The following is a 24,241-nucleotide window of genomic DNA, read 5'->3' on the forward strand; positions in this document are numbered from 1 at the left end:
AAAAAAAAAAAAAAAAAAAAATTGTATGAGAGAGACCATACCAAAATTCAGAGTTAATGCCATACCTGGTAAGACAACTTATATATTTTATAAGTCACTTTGGGGTTATTATAGTCATAAAGTTAGCACAATCTATTTTTGAATCTTAAGTACTGATAGAATGAAGGAAGATTTCTCAGTCAACTTCCTCTATTAAATGGCTCCTTTGGGTACACTTTATGAAGCTGCTTCTCAGGAAACACTTAAGCAGAAGTTGGATGACCATGTGTCATATAAGAATGATTTTCATAGATGATTTCTAAAGTACCTTCAAATTCAAGATTCTAAAAGAAGAAATGCCATAACAAGTATATCACAATTACTACATTATTCAAGTAGAGATTTCTGTAGCTATCTAATGGGGTTGAATCATAGAAAGTAATTCCAAATATTGTTCTGATACTATTAACAATTTTTCCGTACTTAAAACTATAACATATCCATATTTTCAACTGCTTAGGTAATATGACTAGGATTATGAAATCAACTACAATGTCACAAATTCCTTAAAAATTCATAGCAAGTAATATTCTACATTGGTTGCAAAACTGCATGACATCTCAAACAGGAAAATGATTATTTCCACTTCACTGTCACCAAGCCCTATGTCTGATAGCTAGCACTGCGGAAAAAAGATTTCGTTTGGTTGAAGTAGGAAAATGCCCTGCAGCATGCAGAAGAGCTGGCCCATCTCTAAATAGCTTCCTCTTCCCATTAGTTAAAGAGAACTGATGCCATGTCACAAGCTCTTACAGAGATTCTTTGATTCAGGAGCTACTCAATGAAATCCAGGATTCATCTCTGAATACACTGAATCCCAAATAAGTGAACAGACTCTGAAATTATAAGGCAGAGTCATAAACTGGCACGAAGAAGTCAGCTCTTTACTTTCAAATTCTAGGTCAAAAATACCAAATCCAGAGTCACTGAACTAACCAATATTCTTACTCTTAAAAAACTCTTTAGACCAAAAAAAAATTCTACCATAAGGCTCCTAAACAAAATTCTAAATCTATATCTATATCTGAAAGCAGGAACACAAGGCTGGCAGGGCAAAAATGTAATTATAAGTATATAAACAGATTTCCACTTCTAGCCAACATGAAATAAAAGGAACCAAATTTACCCTCCTGCCTGAAACGACTGGGAAAAAAAAAAGACAAAACATATGAAGCGTTTTTCAAAACAGTGGTCATCAGGCAGCAAAGGACAGTAGATCCCTGATAAGGGGTAAACATACAAGATAAGTCCTACAATTGCCCCAGTTTATTGCCTTGAAAGAGTTTTCTAGGCCACAGAACAGGAATGGGGAACCTATGCAGAGCACACATAGTGGTCTCCCTGAGTTGAGGAGACAGAACGTAGTATGGAGACAGCAAGGTGACTGTCATATACAAAGCAGAGTACCTAAGAGAGAGCTGCTCAGAAAGATCCAGAGATCTACACAGGGTATCCCTCAAGTCTTCAGCTGAGTACTTATAAGTATATACGTGTGAGGAAACTACACACGGACAGTGAAAGAACCACCAAAAAGGATTAGAGGGACACCACCCAGAGCTCACACAGGTCCAGGAATAGTTCCTGTTTCCACCAGCCAGAGTACTCAGAAGGGTTCTGCCTCAGCAGTGCAACAAAGCAAAGTGGTACTGCCTAACACAACTTAAAAGCAAGATCTGAAAAGATCACTGTTTCCAAATAACAACTACATTCCAGAACAAAGCTCAAGAATATTTTTAATGGGAAACAAAAATATCCTGCACCCAACAGCACAGTAAATTTTCAAATGTCTGGCATCTAATCAAAAATTACCAGGTATGAAAAAGCAAGAAAACACAATCCATAATGAGGAAAAATATCAATCAAAACCAATCAAGAAATGGCACAGACAGCATTAGTAAACATGAACTTTAAGCCAGTTATTATTGTATTCTACATGTTCAAGAAGCTACAGAAAAGACAAAGCATGAAATCTATACACAGGGAAGATATAAAAAAGACTGAATTTTTAGAGATGAAACTACAGTACCTGAAATGAAAAATACACTGGATGGGATTAACAGCAGATTAAACATTACAGAAAAAAAGATTAATGAATTTAGCAAGATTATCCAAAGTGAAACAGAGAAAAAAAGACTGAAAAAAAAAATTGAATGGTATATCAGTGAACATCGAGCAGCCTGATATACATATAATTGGACTTCCAAAAGGAGGAAAGGAGGCAAAGAAAGGATATATATTTAAAGAAATAATGGCCAAAATTTTTCCAAATTTGGTAAAAACTACAAAACCACAGATCCAAGAAGCTCAATGAACTCCAAGCACAAGAAACATGAAGGAAAATACACATGCTGCATTTACAAACGGTTCTCGCTCACAAATTCTATAACCAAATGTAATCTAGAAATTACTCAGACTGAAGCTAACTTTTAGGTTAACTTACTGGGTACCATTTCAACTGACAATTTAATAGAGTATATTAAATCAAACATTAATTTGAGCAAAGTGCTTAATAGAAATCTTAATGATTTCAAAATTAGTAAAATGTAGCTTTTAAAACAATGTATTTTGTTGCCCTATTTGGTAAATAATTAGGTAATTTGTGTCGATCTTATTTTAGAAAGATAGTTTTTAAAAAGCTAAAACATACGTCTTCCTTTTTAAAATTTTCTTTTCTTTTAATTTATATAGGTCATTCAGAACAGAATTAGGACACTGAAAAAACTTTTAAAGAAACTGAGAGGTGGAATTGAAAACAGAAGCAGATTTGAGGTTTGGAATGGAGCTACTCCTCCCAAAAAAACAACCTGGCAACCACTATTTTGGGACACCATTACTTTCAAAATATAGACACATATATATTTTAAGTATAAAGCTGTACCCAAAGTGGAAACAAGCTGAAGTGTCTGTTTTTAGCACCTTGGCTAACAATTTAGGATTCAAAAAATCTAAGTGTTTTTTGGAAAAAGAATCATTCAAATAAAAACCATTAAAGGGGAAAACTAAAGTAATGTATTTTCCTATTTTTGTGAGCACACTGTTTTTTTAGGGTTCAGCATACAAACTCACAATCTTCTGTCCAAAAACAAACAAGAAAAGAGACATAGGGGGAACAAGTTCTGAGTATCTACTGTAATGGCTACCCTTCCTGTCATTTGTGTTCCCTAAAATAGAAGTCAGTTTAATTATTCTACCATTTTGCTTGGGAAATAGTGGGATATTTCAAAGATTAAAGATAGTTCCATGGGAGAGCAGCCCAAAATATATTTATTATTCCTGGAAATAATTAATGTCTACATTCCCTTTTCCTTCTTTAAGAAAAAAAATATACATACACATTCAGATAACATATATTTCTTTGGGTGCCTACACAAAACACTTCTGGAAAACATGTAGTAGTATAATACTTCCCTGTAGGATCAACACATACATGAAAAACAGCACAAAAATCTCTTTGAGCATATAAACTACGAGTCTCTTTGAGTACACAGACTGTTAAGTTTACCAGTGGAACAGTTATTTATGGATTTGACTTATACCTTCTTTTAAGTAGAAAAATCTAAAAAGAAAACTAATACCAAAAAAAATACTGAACTGATCATTTACATGTTAGGTTATTAGTCTATTAACAGTAGATTTATTCTCTGGTAACAATTATTTATTAATAATGTACTAAATTCCCAAACATATAAAACATAAGAATGTCTTAAAATTGAAAGTTCCAAACTACTCTTGTAATCAGTTTGTATTCAAGACAAATAAGGCTAAACACACATTATTTTAAGCACAACTGTAATATTCACTACACTGATGTGCTGAGAATGCACATATACTACAATAACTATGATAAAAATGGAGCTTTGATTTCACTGATCCAGCTACCAATGATTTCGATATTCAATTGCCACCTCAAAATCACTTTCCTACTTAATTTAAACCCAATATCATGAACATAAAAGACAAAGATTTACCTACTAAATCATTAGCCAGTTGTCACCAAGATTTCAACCACCTGCATTTCAAAACTAGCTCTAAGAATACCTTAAAATGATTCCCCAAATATTAATCTACTAATTCACACAATAAATCACCTAATCAGACTTTAGTTATTATATGCATTTAAAGTACTTCCTACAGCAACAGTCCTCACCAATCAGAACTGTTGTTTGAAATTCTTTCCTCTGAAATCTGTTATTACTTCACCAGTTTCAAATTTTGAGCCATTTATTTTTAGACACAAAGGTTAATAAGAAACATTTCTGCACCAAATGCACATAACTTCACAGTAAAGCCTTTTTCTCCCTTAGGAAACTATTGTAATTTCCCTCTTCATTTTACAAAATTATCAGAGGATACAATGTGGTTTGGATTTCAGCATTGAAGAAAATAAGTGACAATACATGATTTGCAGAATGAAAAATTAAAGTTTCACAATTTTAACACGTATAATTACTGGCTTGTGATAAATGGGCTGATAAATGTAAGATTATCACTCCTTTCAAGGTCCAATTCTTAAACCACCTGAATTTTTCTCGCCAAAAAACTAAATTAGGATCTTAAAACATAAAGCCTCTAAGTTCACAGTATGCAAGTTTAAAAAAAAAAAAAAGTTGCCTAGAAAGAAAAAAAAAAGAACACTTACATTTGGAGCATGACTTGGTTCAAGAACACCCCATCCACCAAAGCCACATATTCATCCAGGTTGGTCCCATTTCCTGCAGCCAGAGGTCCAAACGTTTTAACCTAGAACAGAATGATGATCATCACGACACGAACGCCCACCTCCATCTCTGCAGCCACAAATAATGCAGCAAAATATACAATAAATAACACCCCACTTACCCAAGTGACCAAGGGGCTGGTCATGAACTGCTCCAGAAGGGGAGTAAAAATCTCGTTCTCCATTTTACAGAGAATGTACTTGAAAAAAGGAACTACCACAAAAATAACCCTAGGGAATTGGTCACTAAACGTTGAAGAAGTAAGTAGAAATCAATGAAAGTCCATTTTGGCACGGGAAGAAAATCCCATCGTGGCGGGGAGAAAAACTCTCCCTCCTCAAAAAACACCCCAGAGGGAAACGAGCCGAAATCCCGAGAAGTGGCTTCGACAGCAGCCACGAGCAGCAGCCTGCCCTGTAAATGTCTGTACCGGGCGAGGAGGGGCAGAGAAAAGGCATCTGGAGGAGGAGGAGGAAGGGAGAAGGGGTTGGAGCAGCAAGACAAAAAGCCCGTCAAGGTTGCCCAGCTCCTGGAGGAGCCAGCGAGGCTGCCCCCAATGAATTAATCCCCCCGTGGGCTAAATGAAATCCCACGTTAGATACCACGTTAAGGGTTGCGAGCGGCCGTCAGGCTTTACCTCCGCGTTCCGCTCCACACGTTCCACCCACCAAAGTGGGCATGGAGCCGCTTTGACCCGCGGAGCCTCCCCTGCCCGCAGCCCCTCACCAACGACAGGCAGGGCTCGCCCCTTCCCACCGACCGCACACCATCCCTCCGTCGACCCCAAGCCTCGCCGCCTGCCCCCTTCCCCTCCCAGGGGGTGGGGGCTTGAATGTGTGTCCCTAACCCCCCAGTTTCCCGAGCCCCGCCAGCCTTTTCAGTGCGCCTCAGGGAAGCCCTGGCACAAAATCACCGCCGCGTTACAGCCTCCTTCTCCGCCCTCTCTGGAGGAGCCAGAGTAACGGCCTCAGAACCGCAGTGCCGCATCACACCCCGCTCCCCGCCGCCCAACCAGCGCCTCCAGCCCGCCGCCAGCCCGCCGTCAAAGGGGCGCGCTGCTCCCTCCGCGCCCATATCCTTCCGCCGACTCCCCGCCCCTCCCGCACCGCAGCCTCTGGATTGTGGGAGAAGAAAACCGCTGCATGAGCGCGCTCCCCAGCGCGCGCGCCCCCGGGCCGGCCCCGCCGCCGCCCAGATCTTGGCGGTGGGCGAGGCGTGGACGCGCGCTCCCTGCGGCTGCTTCGGTGGCCCGCGACTCGCTCGCGCCCCGGACTATTGCCAGGGCCTGGGGGGCGGGGATAGGGAAAGGAGAGGAAGGGGTCTGTTGCTCCCTTGCTCATGCCTAATTATGGTTTACTTCCTCCCCGAGTGCCTTCTTTGATGTGTGAAGGAAAGGGAACGAAATCCCTCTCCCTTAAACATGAGGGATGCAGACAGCCTTTTTCGGACAGTTTGATTTGATCTGTTGAGCGTGCTTTCGCCAGCAAAACGGAGTAGGAAAACTCACTGCAGTAAATAGCAAAGGAGGGACTTGGGCCGCAAACTCGCTTGTTTGTTTGTTTTCCTTTTTGTCTTCCTCTCCTTTAAAAAATCCAGTCCATGAAAGCATGCATGTTCTGCAAAGTTGCAAGTGAATGTAGTAGGATTTTAAATAACCAAAGCCGTCTTTCAACTTGTTGGTGTTCCCTAACTGGAGCAAACGTGATTCAGACATTGTTGTTTGACTATTTGGTGATTGAAAAAAATCCAAACAAAATCAAGAGCTACTAAGAGGAAACATTTGGAAGTCATCCAAGTTGGGTGACAAATAAACAGATTACATATTTGTTATAAATCTCAATGCTGTGCACGACTAGAACCATCAAAGTAATTTTAACAGTTCCCCAGCAAAATCAAATGTTACTCCTCCTCATTTTGAAGGAAAATAAAAACCTTTTCCCTGGGACAGAATGACATGCAAAACAAATTTTTTTTGAGAAAATATAGTATTATAGTTTTACAATGTGTGCTTACATTTACATCTACTTTGAGTACTTATATTTTAAATTAGCAGTAGAACTGTTTTTGTCAGACTTACTCGGTGGCACAGTGGTTAAGAATCCACCCGCCAGTGCGGGGGACACAGGTTCGAGCTCTGGTCCGGGAAGATCCCACATGCCGCAGAGCAACTAAGCCCGTGTGCCATAACTACTGAGCCTGCGCTCTAGAGCCTGTGAGCCACAACTTCTGAGCCCGCTTGTCACAACTACTGAAGCCCACACGCCTAGAGCCCATGCTCCGCAACAAGAGAAGCCACGGCAATGAGAATCCCATGCACTGCAGTGAAGAGTAACCCCCGCTCGCCACATTTAGAGATAGTCCTCATGCAGCAACAAAGACCCAAAGCAGCCAAAAATAACAAAAAAATGTTTTTATCATAGCACTGAATTAAGAACAGCACAATTTCTTAATTAGGTTGTTAAGAGCCTGGGTTCTAGAATCTTCTGCGGGATTCAAATCCAGGCTCTGATACTTACCAGCTGTGTGAGCCTAGGCAAGTCTGTCAACCTCTCTGCACTTCACTTTCTTCATGTGTAAAGCAGAGTTAAATTAATAGAGTTAAATTAAATGGCAACCTATAGTAAGTGCTTTATAAATGTTATCGGTGTTGTTTTCATCATTATTCCCCTCAAATTAAGAATCTTGAGGAAAAAACTTGAAATGTAACCTCTCTTACTTTGGTTGCAGCAGAAGGACTCTTGCTTTGGAGAACAGAGAAATCATCTTAATTAAAATTAGGATGCATTCATGTGGCACTTTGCTAGGTGGTATACAGAGTAGAATCTTGTATTGCCCTGGCCAGTACACAAGCCTTGGGTCATCTTGGTTGCTAGCAATTTTTTCCTTCTGCTCTTGATGACTCTTTCTTAATCACAATCCTTTATCTGGAAACATGGACAAAGAGTGAACAGGCACCAAGAAGGAAGCATTGCTTTCAGGAACAGCCCAATGCCTGACATGTCCACTTTTCTTTGTAATCCCTCAGAAGCTTCGCTAAACAACATGGAAGTGTTCATTGCCTATAACGTGATTTATCTTAAGACAGACCAACCTGCTTCATTCATAAATGAAAAACCCATAAAGTTTAACACCAACTATAAGTTAAGGGCATTTTGGACAGTAATGGCTGAGGGGTTAGCACAGGAGTTGTATAAAATACATTGTTTATCCTCTTTACATTTAGTAGCTAGACCTCACAGAAATCTGGATTCCCCTTTAGAACCAGATGGCCCCAGATGCTTCCTGGTCTATCTTTAGGTTTTACATGTGCACGCGCACGCGCGCGCGCGCGCACATACACACACACACACACACACACACACACACACACATACTCAACAAAGAAACATGAGGAGTTAATTGTAAAAACAGGAAGCTTTAGACCAGACTGAGGTCTGGAGTAACTTATTTGAAAAACTACCAATTCACAATTCTCTAGTTTAATAGCAGCCTTAGAAATGCTTCATAATATCTCAAGAGTACAATCAGGAAACTTCTCTGTCTGGCAAAAGAGGATTGTACATTATGCACAATTTAATGGTCTTTGAATTGCAACATCCTGTAAGATTAAATCCAAAAGTTTCTTCCTATCCTCCTTTCACTTAGGAAGAGATTTCTCAAGATTTCTTCAAGGTACTTTTGTTTTGTGCTTTGTAATTATTTGTCCTGAATTCATCCCTTCTTAGAATGTTAAATTCCCCAGGAAGGGACTTTGGAAAAATCATACCCAACTGGTAAGGGTCTAAATTATTACCTCTACTCTCTTCTATTCAGAAATTAAATGGTTGAAATGGACCATGATCCCACTTAGGAATCACTAGAGAAAAATTCTCTCTGTGTATTATAATTGAGGCTTCCCCTGCAGGTTACACATACATAACACTACCCATATACCAAAAGCACCCATGTTTACCTCCATCTTGATTTACACTATAGGAAGTGGTAAACTCACCCTGAACCAGGCTCCTTGGTGACAAATATTTGCAAAGCTAATCACATCCATAAGCTAGTATAATAAAAATAACATAAATACAGCCGCAGAATGGCACTGTTGTTTATAATAGCCAAAAATAGAAACAACCTAAATGTTCATCAATTGATAATTTAATAAATTAAATGTGGTGTATCTATACAATGGAATATTATTTGGCAATAAAAAAATGAAGTGCTGACACATGCTACAACATGGAACCTTGAAAAACATGCTAAGTTAAAGAAGCCTATCACAAAGGACCACATATTGTATGATTCCATTTATATGAAATGTCCAGAAGAAACAAACCTATAGAGACAGAAAGTAAATTAGTTTTAGTCTAGGTCTGGGGAGGTTGGGAGGAAATGAGATCCATGGTTTAGGGGTGTGGGTTTCTTTTTCTTTTCCATTTTATTTCTTTTGGGTTTCTTTTTGAGAAAATGAAAATATTCTAAATTTGATTGTGGTGATGGATGCACAATTCTGTGAATGTACTAAAAATCATTGAACTGGGCATCGAAAATGGCTGAATTGTCAATTATTTTTCAAAAAAAGAATGGCATCTTTGCTTTATGAATATTTACAAAGAAATGCTGCACCATCAAGAAATCCAATCTCTCACAGACTTTTTTCTTTCTACAAATTTATTTATTTTACTTATTCACTCTTGGCTGCGTTGGGTCTTCATTGCTGCATGCAGGCTTTCTCTAGTTGCAGTGAGCGGGGGCCACTCTTCATTGCGGTGCACCTGTTTCTCATTGAGGTGCGCGTGCTTCTCAATGAGGTGGCTTCTCTTGTTGAGGAGCAGGGCTCTAGGCGTGCCGGCTTCAGTAGTTGTGGCACGTGGGCTCAGTAGTTGTGGCTCACGGGCTCTAGAGCGCAGGCTTAGTTGCTCCGCGGCATGTGGGATCTTCCCGAACCAGGGATTGAACCTGTGTCCCCTGCATTGGCAGGTGGACTCTTAACTGCTGCGCCACCGGGGAAGTCCCTCTTGTAGACTTTTCAAAAGGGTCTCTTCCGGGAACTGTTCTAGTTAACTAATGACCTAGAGGAAGCATTAGCTGGAGATTACCACTTGCCAGTGAATTTGAAGAACCAGAAAGACACTGAGGTCATAAAATACATGGCTTTAAAGACAGATTTTTCCCAAGTCCATACGATTTTTTTCTCAGGGAAAAGCACAGAGGAATACATAAATATCATGTAATCTTTTGTTTCTCAGACAGCATATGATGATATGTCTTCAATACCCAAAATGTTTTTCATTTGTTATTATTTTTATGGAAATCTTGCTGAAAGGTGTCATAATTGTCTAAGCTTTGTTGAACAGAAATTGATGTTTTATTAAAGAAATATGTCATTACAACGGATATAAAAGATTGTCTTATGCTTTTAACATAATGATATATTCAGAGGCTCTTGAGAAGTGTAAGGGTGTTTGACCTATACTCACAGGTCCACTATGTTTTGAGTTTTTACTTTATTTTGAATAGTTTTCTTATCTTCTCTCCTGGCTCTTGGTTTTTGTTGCTGAAAATACCTCTATCAAGAGTCCCCGGGCTTCCCTGGTGGCGCAGTGGTTGAGAGTCCGCCTACCGATGCAGGGGGCACGGGTTCGTGCCCCGGTCCGGGAAGATCCCACATGCCGTGGAGCGGCTGGGCCCATGAGCCATGGCCGCTGAGCCTGCATGGCTGGAGCCTGTTGCTCTGCAACGGGAGAGGCCACAACAGTACTGCAAAAAAAAAAAAAAAGAGTCCCCATTCAGGTATTCCCTGGTGGCGCAGTGGTTAAGAATCCGCCTGCCAATGCAGGAGACACAGGTTCGAGCCCTGGTCCGGGAAGATCCCACATGCTGCGGGGCAACTAAGCCCGTGCGCCACAACTACTGAAGCCTGCGCTCTAGAGCCCGCGAGCCACAACTACTGAGCCCGTGTGTCACAACTACTGAAACCCACGCACCTAGAGTCCGTGCTCCACAACAAGAGAAGCCACCGCAATGAGCACCACAACGATGAGTAGCCCCTGCTCACCGCAACTAGAGAAAGCCCATGTGCAGTAACGAAGACCCAACGCAGCCAAAAATTAATACATAAATAAATAAATAGAGTTCCCATTCAAACTGATTTTCTATGTGCAGGAAATTCACAGATTGTTAAAACAGTCTGAAAGAATTAATGATTTTTGAGTGAGGACCTGATGGGCTCTCCTACGAGTAAAGTTCATGAAATTGTGATGTGCCTAAAAGTGTCTCTTGATGTAATGTTTTGGCTGTGGTATGACATAAAAATATCTTGTAAGTTAATGGTCACTTATCAGGTATTTCCAGGGTATGACTGTTGTATCATGTGTTCAGTTCCTTGTATTTGTATGGTTCTTATACTGCTGATGGAAAGATACTAAACAAATGGAAGCTTGATAAATAGAGGAGAAATAAAAACATGTATAGAAAATGACAAATATTATAAAATGGACTTTTAAAAGGTGGAAAAGAATCACTCTTCTATTCTGATTGTAAGCCTCTATGATCTACTCACATCCTAGAGACCTTCATTAGCAATACCTATTTAAAACAGAACTTAGTCTATGTCAGAACAAATGATGGAGCATTAATAAAATAGACAAAAATTCCATGTGGCATGCACTACCCTCACAGTGAAGGAATACAACAGAAATATAACTGATAAATTATATACCATGACACAAAAGCTTAAGACCTTCTAATAAAAGAAACACAAACTGGCTATTCTTGGGTATAATAATACCATTTTTAGGACATCATCTGACTTTGTCACACAGCAGTCCCTTTTGGGTAAACCAACAAGTAAATTTCCACATAAGGTACCACTGGTGCTCTTAGGCTACTGAAAATAAAAGAGGGTTAAAAGAAACACTTCTAATAATAGAAAAAAATGTAGATCTGCTTTCATATCATTAAATACAAATTACAAATGATGAACATTACAAATGAGGAAATATGAAGGCATTTTATTTCCTTTTGTCGAATGGCAGTAGGAAGATGTATAAAAAATGCATATACAAATATGAGATTATCTATTTGATATTCTGCTATTTAAAGTTAAAATTCATGCAAAACTTTAAAAAATTTTTAATGTGAATGTTTTTATTTCCTAGTTTTCAATCAATATATGCCAGTTGAATATTTTCTTAAAATAGTAGCTTGAGAAGGGTTCTCAGACTTAATTTTATGCCGTGAATTTTGTAATCTAAAGATCTGTCTTTTGTTTCTCAAACTAAAATAGCAATATGAAATATTCAGTTACATGAAGCTAAACATATTCCATATTTTAAAAATTACCTTATTTTCTCATTATAAAAATAATACTTATTGTCATATTTGGAAAAATCAACAACACAAAAAGAAGAAACAAAAAAAATCAAGCCTATAATTCTACCACTCAGAAGTTAATATATTGCCACGTATATTTCATATTATTTTAAAAAACTGTACCACTCTCAAAACACCACTAGGAAATATAACAATGATGAAAGTTTGAACATGTGCCCCCATTTAAATTATTCAATAAATGGAATTCAAACGAATTTTTAATAATAATATTCATCATATGTTAAGTGTATAGAACTACCAGGTTACCAATTTTTAAAACATCAAACCCCAAATTTCCATAACCATATTTAAAACTTGGCTAATAAATCTTGCAAAAGAATGAAAATGTATTCTCTGAATTTAAAGTAAAACTGAGGTTATGAGTTCTATATTTGTCAGTGCATTCTCCCTTCCTTCATTAATCAACATTGATTGAGCTACTGTATGTGTGAGATAGCATATGGGGTATACAAAATGCAGAGAAGTATCCAAATGAGGCCAAAATAAATAAAATGACAAATACATCTTTCAATCAATTAGTTCAAAGGTCAGCGAAGCTTTCTGTAAAAAGCCAGATAGTAAATATTTTAGGCTTTGTGAGCCATAAGGTCTCTGTTGCAAGTGTTCACCTCCGCCATGGTAGTCTAAGGCAGCCATAGACTATGCGTAAAGAGGTAGGTGTTGCTGCATGGTAAAACTTTACCTGCAAAAAATAAAGGTTTGGTTTGTTAGGCCACAGTTTGTCACCTCTAAACTAGCAGTCACTGCATTTATACTGGATGCAAGCAAAGCAAAAAACAGGATTGAATTTTTTTCAGTCAATTCATTAACTTTATAAATAACCAACTATATTCACATATATTCTGGAAGTGCAGAAGAGTTTGTCTACAAGTTTCTTGGAAACTGAATTTTATTTTTCTAGTGCATCCGATATAGTTCAAATGGCTTTGCATCTCTTATCGTGTTACCACTGGAAACTTTTCCCCAGATATAAAACTATTCTCTTGAGTACCAGCAGGAAAGAGGCGGCACCCTTGAAGTGTTTAAGAAAGGAGAATTTAATGAAGGGATGAATGAGGGAGGTGTGGGGAGTTAAGTGAACCAACAGAGGGTGGCAAAGTACCCAAGGAGGAGCAACAGAGGGGAGGGCTTCTACCTCTAGGTCTGAAGGGGCAAGAGGAGGAAACTGTGTTTCTGGAACCCTGGAAGACCATCCTCTTGGAATAGGAACCACTGGACAGGAGCTGTGTCCATAGAGAATGGAGCTACTGCCATCATCATGCTGCAGAAGAAAAAATTAGGAAAGAATATCCCAACCTCTCTGTCTTTCTCACTTACATTGCCGGCCAGTGCTCCCCAATGCTGAACCCCATGAGAAGCAGAGAGCAAGAGAACCCAGGTGATGAGACTCTCCGGCACAGAGCTGCATGCGGAAAGCATGGATAACACCTAGAACCATGTCTATATGTTCTCCGATAGTCATACAAGTTGGCAATTCTTATCAAATTAACAGAAGCTTGAATCTTTGGTGAAATGCCATGATGAAACAGAGGGAGTAGAAAAATACGTTAAGAATGAAATGCCATAAAATTTGTGGCATGTAATTTGATATATAAGATCTGTTAATGCAAAGTGTAAACCAAATCTATTTTTTTAAACTAAGTATATAGTATCAGTGTCCTGCAGTGCCTTGCACATAGTATGTGCTGTATATTAGTTAAGTGAATAAATACGTTAAGATAATTAAATTTTCATAACTTTCATTTAAAGAACTTGATTTTTACATAGAAGGAAATGTAATTTAGTAAGAGACATTGTTTTAAAAGAAAACAACAAAATTAGTTTAATGTGAATATGGGGCACTGGTGATTCTCTTATCTGTGCCCCTCACTCACAGTAAAAACTGGAAGTACTACACATAAACCAACTTCACTAAAACCCATTCATTCAACATTTACAATGAATCCTCATTTGAAATCATTTAGTCATCATTTTTTAAAAATAGGTCTTCATTGGAGTATAATTGTTTCACAATACTGTGTTAGTTTCTGTTAATTTCATCAAAGTGAATCCGCCATATGCATACATATGTCCCCATATCCCCTCCCTCTTGAGCCTCCCTCCCATCCTCCCTATCCCACCCCTCTAGGTCATCGCAAAGACCGAGCTGATCTCCCGGCGCTATGCTGTTGCTTCACACTAGCTAACTATTGTACACTCGGTAGTGTATATATGTCGATGCTACTCTCACTTTGTCCCAGCTTCCCCCTCCCACCCGGTGTCCTCAAATCCATTCTCTATGTCTACATCTTTATTCCTGCCTTGCAACTAGGTTTATCAATACCATTTTTTTTAGATTCCATATATATGTGTTACCATACAGTATTTGTTTTTCCCTTTCTGACTTACTTCAGTCTGTATGACAGACTGTAGGTCCATCCACCTCACTACAAATAACTCAATCTCATTTCTTTTTATGGCTGAGTAATATTCCATTGTATATATGTGCCACATCTTCTTTATCCATTCAACTGTCGATGGCCTTTATTAAAAAATCTAGAAACAATAAATGCTGGAAAGTGTGTGGTGAAAAGGGAACACTCCCGCACTGTTGGTGGGAATGTAAATTGATACAGCCACTACGGAAAACAGTACGGAGATTCATCAAAACACTAAAAATAGAACTACCATATGACCCAGCAATCCCACTACTGGGCATTTGCCCTCAGGAAACCATGATTCAAAAAGAGACATGTACCACAATGTTCATTGCAGTACTATTTACAATAGCCAGGACATGGAACCAACCTAAATGTCCATCATTTTGTTTAATAAAAGCAAAATGGATAAGAAATCAGAGTTATGCCCTTTACTTATATTTGACAAAGTTCAATTAGCCTCTTCCAAAATCATTGTGAAATCGACATGGTAATGACTGAAATAATGTTAGTAGGTAATATCAACTAGATCTCCTATATTTCATTAATCATGTGGAGAATTTGACTATAAATTAGGAAGAATTTGTTTGTATGTAATTGTTACCTTTCACAAATTCATACACGTGTTCTGCAGAAATTTACTAGCATAAGTTTAAAAGACAAGTTTTCAAGTCCTGAATTGAGCATATTTTGATCCCAGAGGGCTTTCGATTTCATTCCCCTTCTTTTTAGTTTGAGACATGGCAATAATATATGAACTATATTACAGCTACAAACAATTTTTGAGTTTTGGTCATTCTGAATTAGTTACCCAGCTGTCTCCATCTCCTTTATTTTATCTTTTATTTACCATGTCCCTGTCTTACTCATACTTGAATTTTTTTAAACTAAGGTCATAAGAACAATGGCCATATTTTTCCTGTAGCTCAATGTGAAAGCACTTTTCTCTTACTCATTTTGCAAGAGCATATCAAATTACATAGAATTGGCAAAAATCAGCATGATTTTGTGAAGAGCAAATCCTGCCAAACTAATTTCTTTTCTTCTTTTTTTTAACCAACTGCAGGACCTGGCAGATGGTATAGCAATGACCACCTCTACAAAACATCATCTGTGTCTACTTACTGGTATATATATCATGTGTTTTCCAACATACTATGGTGCTCAAGTCTGAGGTAGAATCATGAAAGGAATGCTTCCTCTTCCCTCATTGCACTCCTGAATGCTGATATCAGCATAAAGGCATAAATGAGACTGGAATCGGTTACTGAGTATGCCGAGTACACACAGATTGTAGATCACCCTCGTCTCATGAGAAGCAAGAAAGCGGAATTCCACCTGGCCTAGAAATCAAGTGACCTGATGCTTCCAAGATTTCTCCAAAATGTAAATAACATAATATCCCTGTACTTCTGCACTAAAAGACCCCCACCTTGACAAATACTACAAACAAAACAAAACAACAAAACAAAAAACTGGCCACTAAGAAGCGGTGAAGAAATTAAAATTCACCAAGAAATTCCTATATATTTCAAAAATAATCTTTTAGTAACATCAGGTGCTTCCCGAACTCGTGAAAAGCACCATTCACATGCCTTAGCTGTAATATCAGTCTAAAGTTTTGCCCACCAGGTTTTGTCCACTATGAGAACTTCCTGTTCAGTTCCTTTTCTTTTGTCCACTCAGTGAATGTGCATTTTGAGTAATTATTACGAGCCAGGCACTGAGGATACAAAGATGAATAAGATGTTTCCTTATGACACATGAACCCTCAGGGACCTTACAGTCAGCTAGGAAATATAGACAAACTGATTATTCTAAAACAGTGCAATGTGTGATGGGTACTACTTGAGGAAGAAACAAGGTTAAGTTTTAGTGGAAAGTCAAGAAAATCTTCACAAAGAGGTGACCTTTTAGGCAGGCCTCAAATGAAAAGCAGATGTTCAGTGGAGAGGGAAAGTCAGGGCATTTCAGGTGGAAGAGTAACAGAAGTAACACATCAAAGTACAGAAGAGCATGGTATGTTTGGGCGTCATGAATAGCTTTCCATGGAGAAAGATCATGGTTTCCCAGGGGTGGAGAACAGTGGGAAACGAAAGCTGAGGTCGTACTGTGAAGAAACCGAAATATCATACTAAAGAACTGGTCTTTATCCTATAGGCAATAGGTTCAATTAAAGCTCAAAAAAAAAAAAATCAAGAGAATGGTATCAGATTTCTCTTTTAAAAAGAAAATTCTAGCAGCACTGTAGTGGGGGGATTGGAAAGAGGTGAGGCTGCAGGCAGAGGAACCAGACAGGAGTTCCTCCCACTAAAGTTTTATAGATTCAACACACACTGCTTTTGTTTTTTCCAAGTTTAACACTGACTTTCTTGAACATTGTTGACAGACAAGAGGTTATAAACACTACCACCCATCCAGCAACTTGTTCATGTTGCCCTCTATGGGCAGGAAGGTAAAGAAATTACTGTCTGGGGCATTATTTCATATTCACTTGCTGGCGGAATTTAGATTTCCCTGAAATAATGTTAGTTCTGTTTGGTGATATAAAAACACATGCCACTCCTGGGTATATATCTGAAGAAAATGAAAACACTAATTTGAAAACATGCACGCACTTTAATGTTCATTGCAGCAATATTTACAATAGCCAAGATATGGAAGCAACCTAAGTGTCCATCAACTGTTGAATGGATAAAGAGGATGTGATACACATACACACATACGCGTGCACACACAATGGAATATACTCAGCCATAAAAAAATGAATTTTTTCCATTTGCAACAACATGGATGGACCTGGAGAGTATTACACTTAGTGAAGTAAGTCAGACCAAGGAAGACAAATACTGTATGTTACCACTTATATGTGGAATCTAAAAAATAAAACAAACTAGTGAATATAACAAAAAAGAAACAGACTCACAGATATAATGAACAAACTAGTGGTTACCATGGGGAGAAGGAAGCATGAAGGAGCAAGATAGGAGTGGAGATTAAGAGGAACAAACTATGTATAAAATAAATAAGCTACAAGGATATATTGTACAGTACAGGGAATATAGCCAATATTTTATAATAACTATAAATGGAGCATAATCTTTAAAAATTGTGAATTACTGGGCTTCCCTGGTGGCGCAGTGGTTGAGAGTCCACCTGCCGATGCAGGGGACAGGGGTTCGAGCCCTGGTTCGGGAAGATCCCACATGCTGCAGAGCAACTAACCCTGTGTGCCACAACTACTGAGCCTGCGCTCTAGAGCCTGCGAGCCACAACTACTGAAGCCTGCGTGCCACAACTACTGAAGCCCGTGTGCCTAGAGCCTGTGCTCTGCAACAAGAGAAGCCACTGCAGTGAGAAGCCCGTGCACCACATTGAAGAGTAGCCCCCGCTCACCGCAACTAGAGAAAGCCTGCGCGCAGCAACGAAGACCCAGTGCAGCCAAAAATTAATTAATTAATTATTTTAAAAAAGTATTTTCTATAAAAAAAGTATTTGTATGCTACCATTGAAGTTTTGAATCATCCTCCCCACATTATTAAACACAACTACATACAAAGATTTCTCCTTCCTTGAAATTCAAGTTATTCATAAATTTCATTGCAACTGAGTGCCAGTAACTATGCTAAGAGTAGAGGATACAAAAAAGAATCTCAAGACATTCATAATGTAATAGAAATAAAATTAAAATATCATTAATGTGGTGATCTAAATGCATAAATAAGATGAATATGTGTTATGCAAAATGCTCTATGATAAATACAGGTAATTCATATCTGTGTCTTGAATACTTATTATACATCTTAATATATTCAGTATTAATCACACTAACAAAAACTGAGGAATCTCCATACTTTTTTCCACAGTGGCTGCACCAATTTACATTCGCACCAACAGTGCACAAGGCGTCCCTTTTCTCCACAGCCCCACTAACACTTGTTATAGCTTGTCTTTTTAATAATAGGCATCCTAACAGGTGTGAAGTGATACATCATTGTGGCTTTGATTTGCATTTCCCTGGTAATTAGTCATGTTGAGCATTCTTTCATGTACCTGTTGACCATTTGTGTGTCTTCTCTGGAAAAATTTCTATTCAATCCTCTGCCAATATTTTAATCAGATTGCTTTTTTTTTTTTTTGATGTTGAGTTGTATGAGTTCTTTATATAGTTTAGATATTAACTCCTTATCAGATATAGGTTTGCAAATGTTTTCTCCTATTCCAGAGGCTGCCTTTTCATTTTGCTGTGTGGAAGTTTTTTAGTTTAATGTAATCTCACTTCTTTATTTTTGCTTTTGTTGCTTTTGCTTTTAGTGTCATAACCAAAAAATCATTGCCAAGACGAAAGTCAAGGAGATTCTCCCCTATGTTTTCTCCTCGTAGTTTTATAGTTTTGGGTCTTACATTTAAATCTTTAATCAATTTCAAGTTGATTTTTGCGAGTAGTGTAAGATAGAGGTCTAATTTCATTTGTTTCTTATGACTATCCAGTTTTCCCAACACCATTTATTGAAGAGATTATCCTTTCCCCATTGAATAGTCTTGGCTCCTTTATCAAATATTAGTTGACTGCATATGTGTGAATTTATTTCTGGACTCTCCATTTTGTTCCATTGGTCTATGTGTCTGTTTTTATGCCAGTACCATACTTTTTTGATTACTATAGCTTTGTAATAGGTTTAAAATTAGATATTGTGATGTCTTCAGCTTTGTTCTTTTTTCTTGAGATGCTTTGGCTATTTGGGGTCTTTTGTAGTTCCATATGCATTTTAAGATTATTTTTTCTATTTCTGTGAAAAATGGCAATGGAATTTTTATAGGGATTGCACTGAATCTGTAGATCACTTTGTGTAGTATGGACATTTTAGCAATATTAATTCTTCTAATCCATGAACACAGGATGCCTTCCATTTAATTGTATCCTCTTCAGTTTCTTTCATTGATGTCTTATAGTTTTCAGTACACAGATCTTTCACCTTCTTGGTTAAATTTATTCCTAAATATTTTATTGTTTTGATGTTATCATAAATGGGATTGTTTTCTTAATTTCTGTTTCAGATAGTCTTTTTTAGTGCACAAAACAACTAAATTTTATGTTTATTTTGTATCCTACAGCTTTACTGAATTTGCTTGTTAGTTCTGAAGGGTTTTTGGTGGAGTCTTTAGGGTTTTCAAATGGAGACAATTTTATTTCTTCCCTTCTGGTTTGGATGCTTTTTATTTGTTTTTCTTGCCTAATTGCTCTGGCTAGGACTTCCAGTACTATGCTGAATAAAAGTGATGAGAGTGGGCACCCCTGTCTTCCTGAAAGATCTTTCAACATTTCACCATTGAGTATGATGTTAGCTATGGTCTGTCATACATGGCCTTTATTATACTGAGGGTGTTCCTTCTATACCTCATTTGTTGAGAGTTTTATCACTAATGGATGTTGAATTTTGTGAAATGCATTTTCTGCATTTATTGAGATGATCATATGATTTTTAAAATATTTTATTCTATTAATGTGGTGAATCATACCCATTACTTGCATAAACTAAAACATCCTTGCAGCCCAGGGGTAAATCCCACTTGATAATGGTGTATATGAGTCTTTTATTTCTTTATTGTGGTAAAATATAAATAACATAAAATTTACCACTTTAACCATTTTTAAGTGTTCAGTTCAGTGGCATTAAGCATATTCACGTTGTCATACAATCATTACCATCATCTACCTCCAGAACTTTTTCATCATCCCAAACTGAAACTGTACTCATTATATAATAACTCTCCATTCCCTCATCCCCCCAGCCATGGGTAACCACTATTCTACTTTCTGTCTCTGTGAAGTTGACTAATCCAGGTACTTCATATAAATGGAATCATACATTTGTCCTTTTCTTCTCACTTGCTTCACTGAGCATAATGTCTTTGAAGTTTATCCATGTTGTAGTATCTATCAGAATTACGTACCAGGAATATGAAAATCCAGCTTCCTTTTCTCAATCTGGGACAAAGCCTAAGATATAAAGAATATCCCAGAGTTCCCCTGAGGCATCAGGCTGAAGCTACCCTCAGCAGGACTTTGCCTGAAGCCACACCTTTGCTTGGCTTCTTCCTCTTCCTTATCCTGATTCTCACACTCCCATATTGTTTTTTCCAGGGAGCACTTTCTCAATAAATCTCTTGCACTAGAATCCTCATCTCAGGGCTTCCTTCTGGGAAACCCAACCTAAGATATCAAGAAACAACTTGTATCCAGAATATTAAAAAAAAAAAAAACTCCTTCAAAAAATAAGGAAATGTAGGCTATCTAATAGGAAAAGGGGAAAAAGACTTGAACAGCTATTCCATAAAAGAGCATATACAAATTATCAATAAACATATGGAAAGGTAACCTACTTCATTAGTCATCAGGGACATGTAAAATGAAATCCCAGTGGTATACCACTACACAGCCACCTGAAAGGCTGAAATGAAACTACCAAGTATTGGTGAGGATGTGGAACAAACAGAGTTCTCATATTGCTGGTGGGAGTAAAAACTGGTATTTTGGAAAACTGTTTGGTAGCATATACTTAACCCTAATGTGTACATCCTATAAAACAGTAATTCCACTCCTAAGTAAATATCCAACAGAAATGTATGTCTGTGTATAACAAAGACATGTGCTGGGCTGTTCATGCAGCACTATTTGTAATAGTCCCAAACTGGGAACTACCCAAATGCCCATCAAGAGTAAAATGTATAAATAAATAAATAGAATACCATATAAGCATAGTATACACAGAACAATATAGCTGATTCTCACAATATAATGTTGAGTGAAGAGAGGTAGACACAACTGAGTGCATATTGTATAATTCCATTGATTTATTCCATAGGTGAAACTAATCTTTACTCTTAGAACTAGGGTAGTGGTTAGTTACCTTGGGGGTGGGGTAGGGATGGACAGTAGCAGGAAGTAAGCACGGGGCGGTTTTGGGGTACTAACAAAGTTTTGTTTCTTGACCTGTATACTGGTTACTCTTGTGTGTTCAGTTTGTGAAAAATCACTGAGCTGTGTGTATTTCTATTAAAAGTTTTTTTTAATACTTTTTTATAATCAAAATAACTCCTGCTAGAATAACTGAATAAATTATTGGACAGCAACACAAAGGCATATTATACAGTTGTATAAAAGCTTGAGGAAGATCTCTATGAACGAGTATGGACTGATTTCAGGATACATTTTTAAGTGTAAAAAGCAAAGTGCAGAAGAGTATTTATCTTTATGTAAGAAAAAAGGGAAAATAAAATAGATCTGTATCTGCTTATTTGTAGAAGAAAAAAGAGGAGGAGGAGGAAGAGGAGAGGAGGGGGAGGGGAAGGGGGAGGAGGGGGAGAGGAGGAGGAGGGCAAAGGAGGGGGGGAGGGAAGGAGGAGGAGGAAGAGGAGAAGGGAAAGAAAAGAAAAGGAAGAGAAGGGGAGGATAGAGGGGAAGGGAAGGGAGGGCAGGGGAGGGGAGGGTCAGGGAGGAAGAATAAACCAGAAACTAATGATATCGTCACCTACAAGGGGTGAATGGCAGCAAAGTGGAAAAAATGGAGAAGTGGGATCAGGGTAGAAGGATTGAAAGGGTACTGATACTTTTGGGAGTAAACTTTTTTGTATAGTTCTGACTTTTAGAACAATGTCAGTGTTTCACAGACTCAAAAAATAAGTAATTTAATTCAACCAGTTTGCAAGAGGCACCCCAAATGGAATACAAATAGTAACAAATGAACCTAAGTACTATATTATCAATACAAATGAACAACATAATCACACTGAAGGAGTTACGAAAGACAAAAACTAACCCAGGTAACTTTGAACAACAGTATTTGGACTATACAGTTCTTCCTTGAACAACACAGATTTGAACTGCACAGGTCCACTTGTATGGGGATGTTTTTCAATAAATACAATGGAAATTTTTTTGAGATTTGCGACAATTTGAAAAACCTCTCAGATGAACTGCATAGCCTAGAAATATTGAAAAAATTAAGAAAAAGGTATGTCGTGAATGCATAAAATATATGTAGATATACAAGTAACATATAACATATGTGTTAATCCACTGTTTATGCTATCGGTAAGGCTTTGTGGAATCTGAGGGCAGTAGTAACTCAGAAAGAGCACGGGATAATAAAATGGTTAGCAACCAAGAACCCGGGAAATACCTTCTAGGATCCTGCTCTGCTTCTCTGTTTAATTCTCATTGCTCTGCTTAGCAACTCTCTCTGCTACTCAGTTCACACATCAGGTTACTGCTGTACTACAGCTTTGAAGTTTTAAAATTTCCTTCACTCAAAACAGTAGCTCAGTCTGAATAAAAATATTATGGTCCCAGTTTCAAATTCCTGGTAGAAAGAAACTGATGATCTCAGTTTAAGTCAGATCTCTACCCATGGTCTCACCATCCGTGACCAAGAATGAAGTAGTATAATAGAGATATGGTTGTCTGGGGCTCATCTTATGGAGAAGGAAGTTAAGCTAGGTCATTGTGAGTTGAGCCAACACACCAAAAGAACTTAATACAATTGCTAAGTGGAAACAAAAAAGAGCCTTGTGTAATGCAATCCCATTTCTGTAAAACAGAACAAAACTATCTATATACAAATATATGTTTACTGCTAACACGTATGTTAGAAGAGTCTAGAAAGACTTAAGTGACCAGGAAAAATACTTTATTTCTAAAGTTTCATTTTGATATAATTTCAGATCTGCAAAAGTTGCAAAAATAGTACAAAGAACTCCTGTATGCCCTTAACTCAACTTCCCCAAATGTTAAATGTTACATAACCATATTAAAATGATCAAAACTGAGAAAATAACAATAAATACCACTAACTAATCTACAGGCCATATTCAAATTTTACCAACTGATGCACTAATGTCATACTTTTCCTGGACCAGGATGCAACGATCCAGATCACACAATGCATTTAGTTGTCTCCTTAGTCTCTTTAATCTGCGCCAGTTTCTCAATCTTCCTTTGTCTTTTGTGACATTGACACTTTTTCTCCTTGCCATTAATAAGTATCTTTTGGGGAGTTACTTTGACATTATGTAAAAATTCCCGTTTCTCCATAGTTTGGCCCACCAATTTTAGCATTTATTAATGATTCTTGCCTGAAACAATTCTTACATACTGTTTGGCAAATGGTGATTTTCTGTTTCCGTCACTTCTTCAACATTTATTACTTGGAATTCTACTGTAACAAAGAGCTTTCCCTACCCCACCAATTATTTATTTAGTTGATTTTTTATCATACGGTCTTACGGACATTGGTTTTATTCATGGATTATATTACTATCATTTATCATTATTTTGTTGCTTAAATTGTCCCAAATTTGGCTATTTGGACGCCCTTCATATAGGTTCCTATGTTCTTCCAACATGCCCCCAGCATTTTTTGATCATTTGGCATTGCAAAATGTTCAGATTCCTCTTGTTCTCTCCCTGTTCCAGCCCTGGAGTCAGCCATTTCTCTAAGGAGCTTTGGTTTCTTTCTATTTTTTGGAAAATTATATTTATAGAACAAAATCTGGGCACTTGGTGAGATTGTTGCTACGAAGGTGTCATTGCTTCTAGGCCCTCTCATCAAACAAAGCTGGGGAATACATGTATATATACATACGTTAATATCTATATCCATCTATCTATATGTATATATACACATG

At 37.8% G+C, this 24,241-nt stretch overlaps 1 protein-coding gene across 11 annotated transcripts in view; it reads right to left on the reverse strand.

Moving 5' to 3' along the window:
• Window positions 1–24,241, reverse strand: part of CCDC88A (coiled-coil and HOOK domain protein 88A) — a 195,923-nt gene that overhangs the window by 123,337 nt on the left and 48,345 nt on the right. For 7 of the 11 annotated variants that reach the window (XM_027131700.1, XM_027131697.1, XM_027131696.1 and 4 more), the window contains exons 1-2: window positions 4,879–5,720; window positions 4,679–4,779 (exon numbers count right to left, since the gene is read on the reverse strand). In XM_027131700.1, coding sequence (XP_026987501.1) covers window positions 4,679–4,779; window positions 4,879–4,941 — 164 coding nt within the window. In that variant the 5' untranslated portion in view covers window positions 4,942–5,720. Of the gene's footprint in view, window positions 1–4,678; window positions 4,780–4,878; window positions 5,788–24,241 lie in introns of those variants that run through there. The other 4 variants (XM_027131695.1, XM_027131694.1, XM_027131699.1 and 1 more) reach the window with 3 other exon arrangements.

Source organism: Aethalodelphis obliquidens, unplaced genomic scaffold (genome assembly GCF_003676395.1).
Source record: "Aethalodelphis obliquidens isolate GAN/ISIS:26980383/991018 unplaced genomic scaffold, ASM367639v1 scaffold40, whole genome shotgun sequence".
Lineage (NCBI taxonomy): Eukaryota > Metazoa > Chordata > Mammalia > Artiodactyla > Delphinidae > Aethalodelphis > Aethalodelphis obliquidens.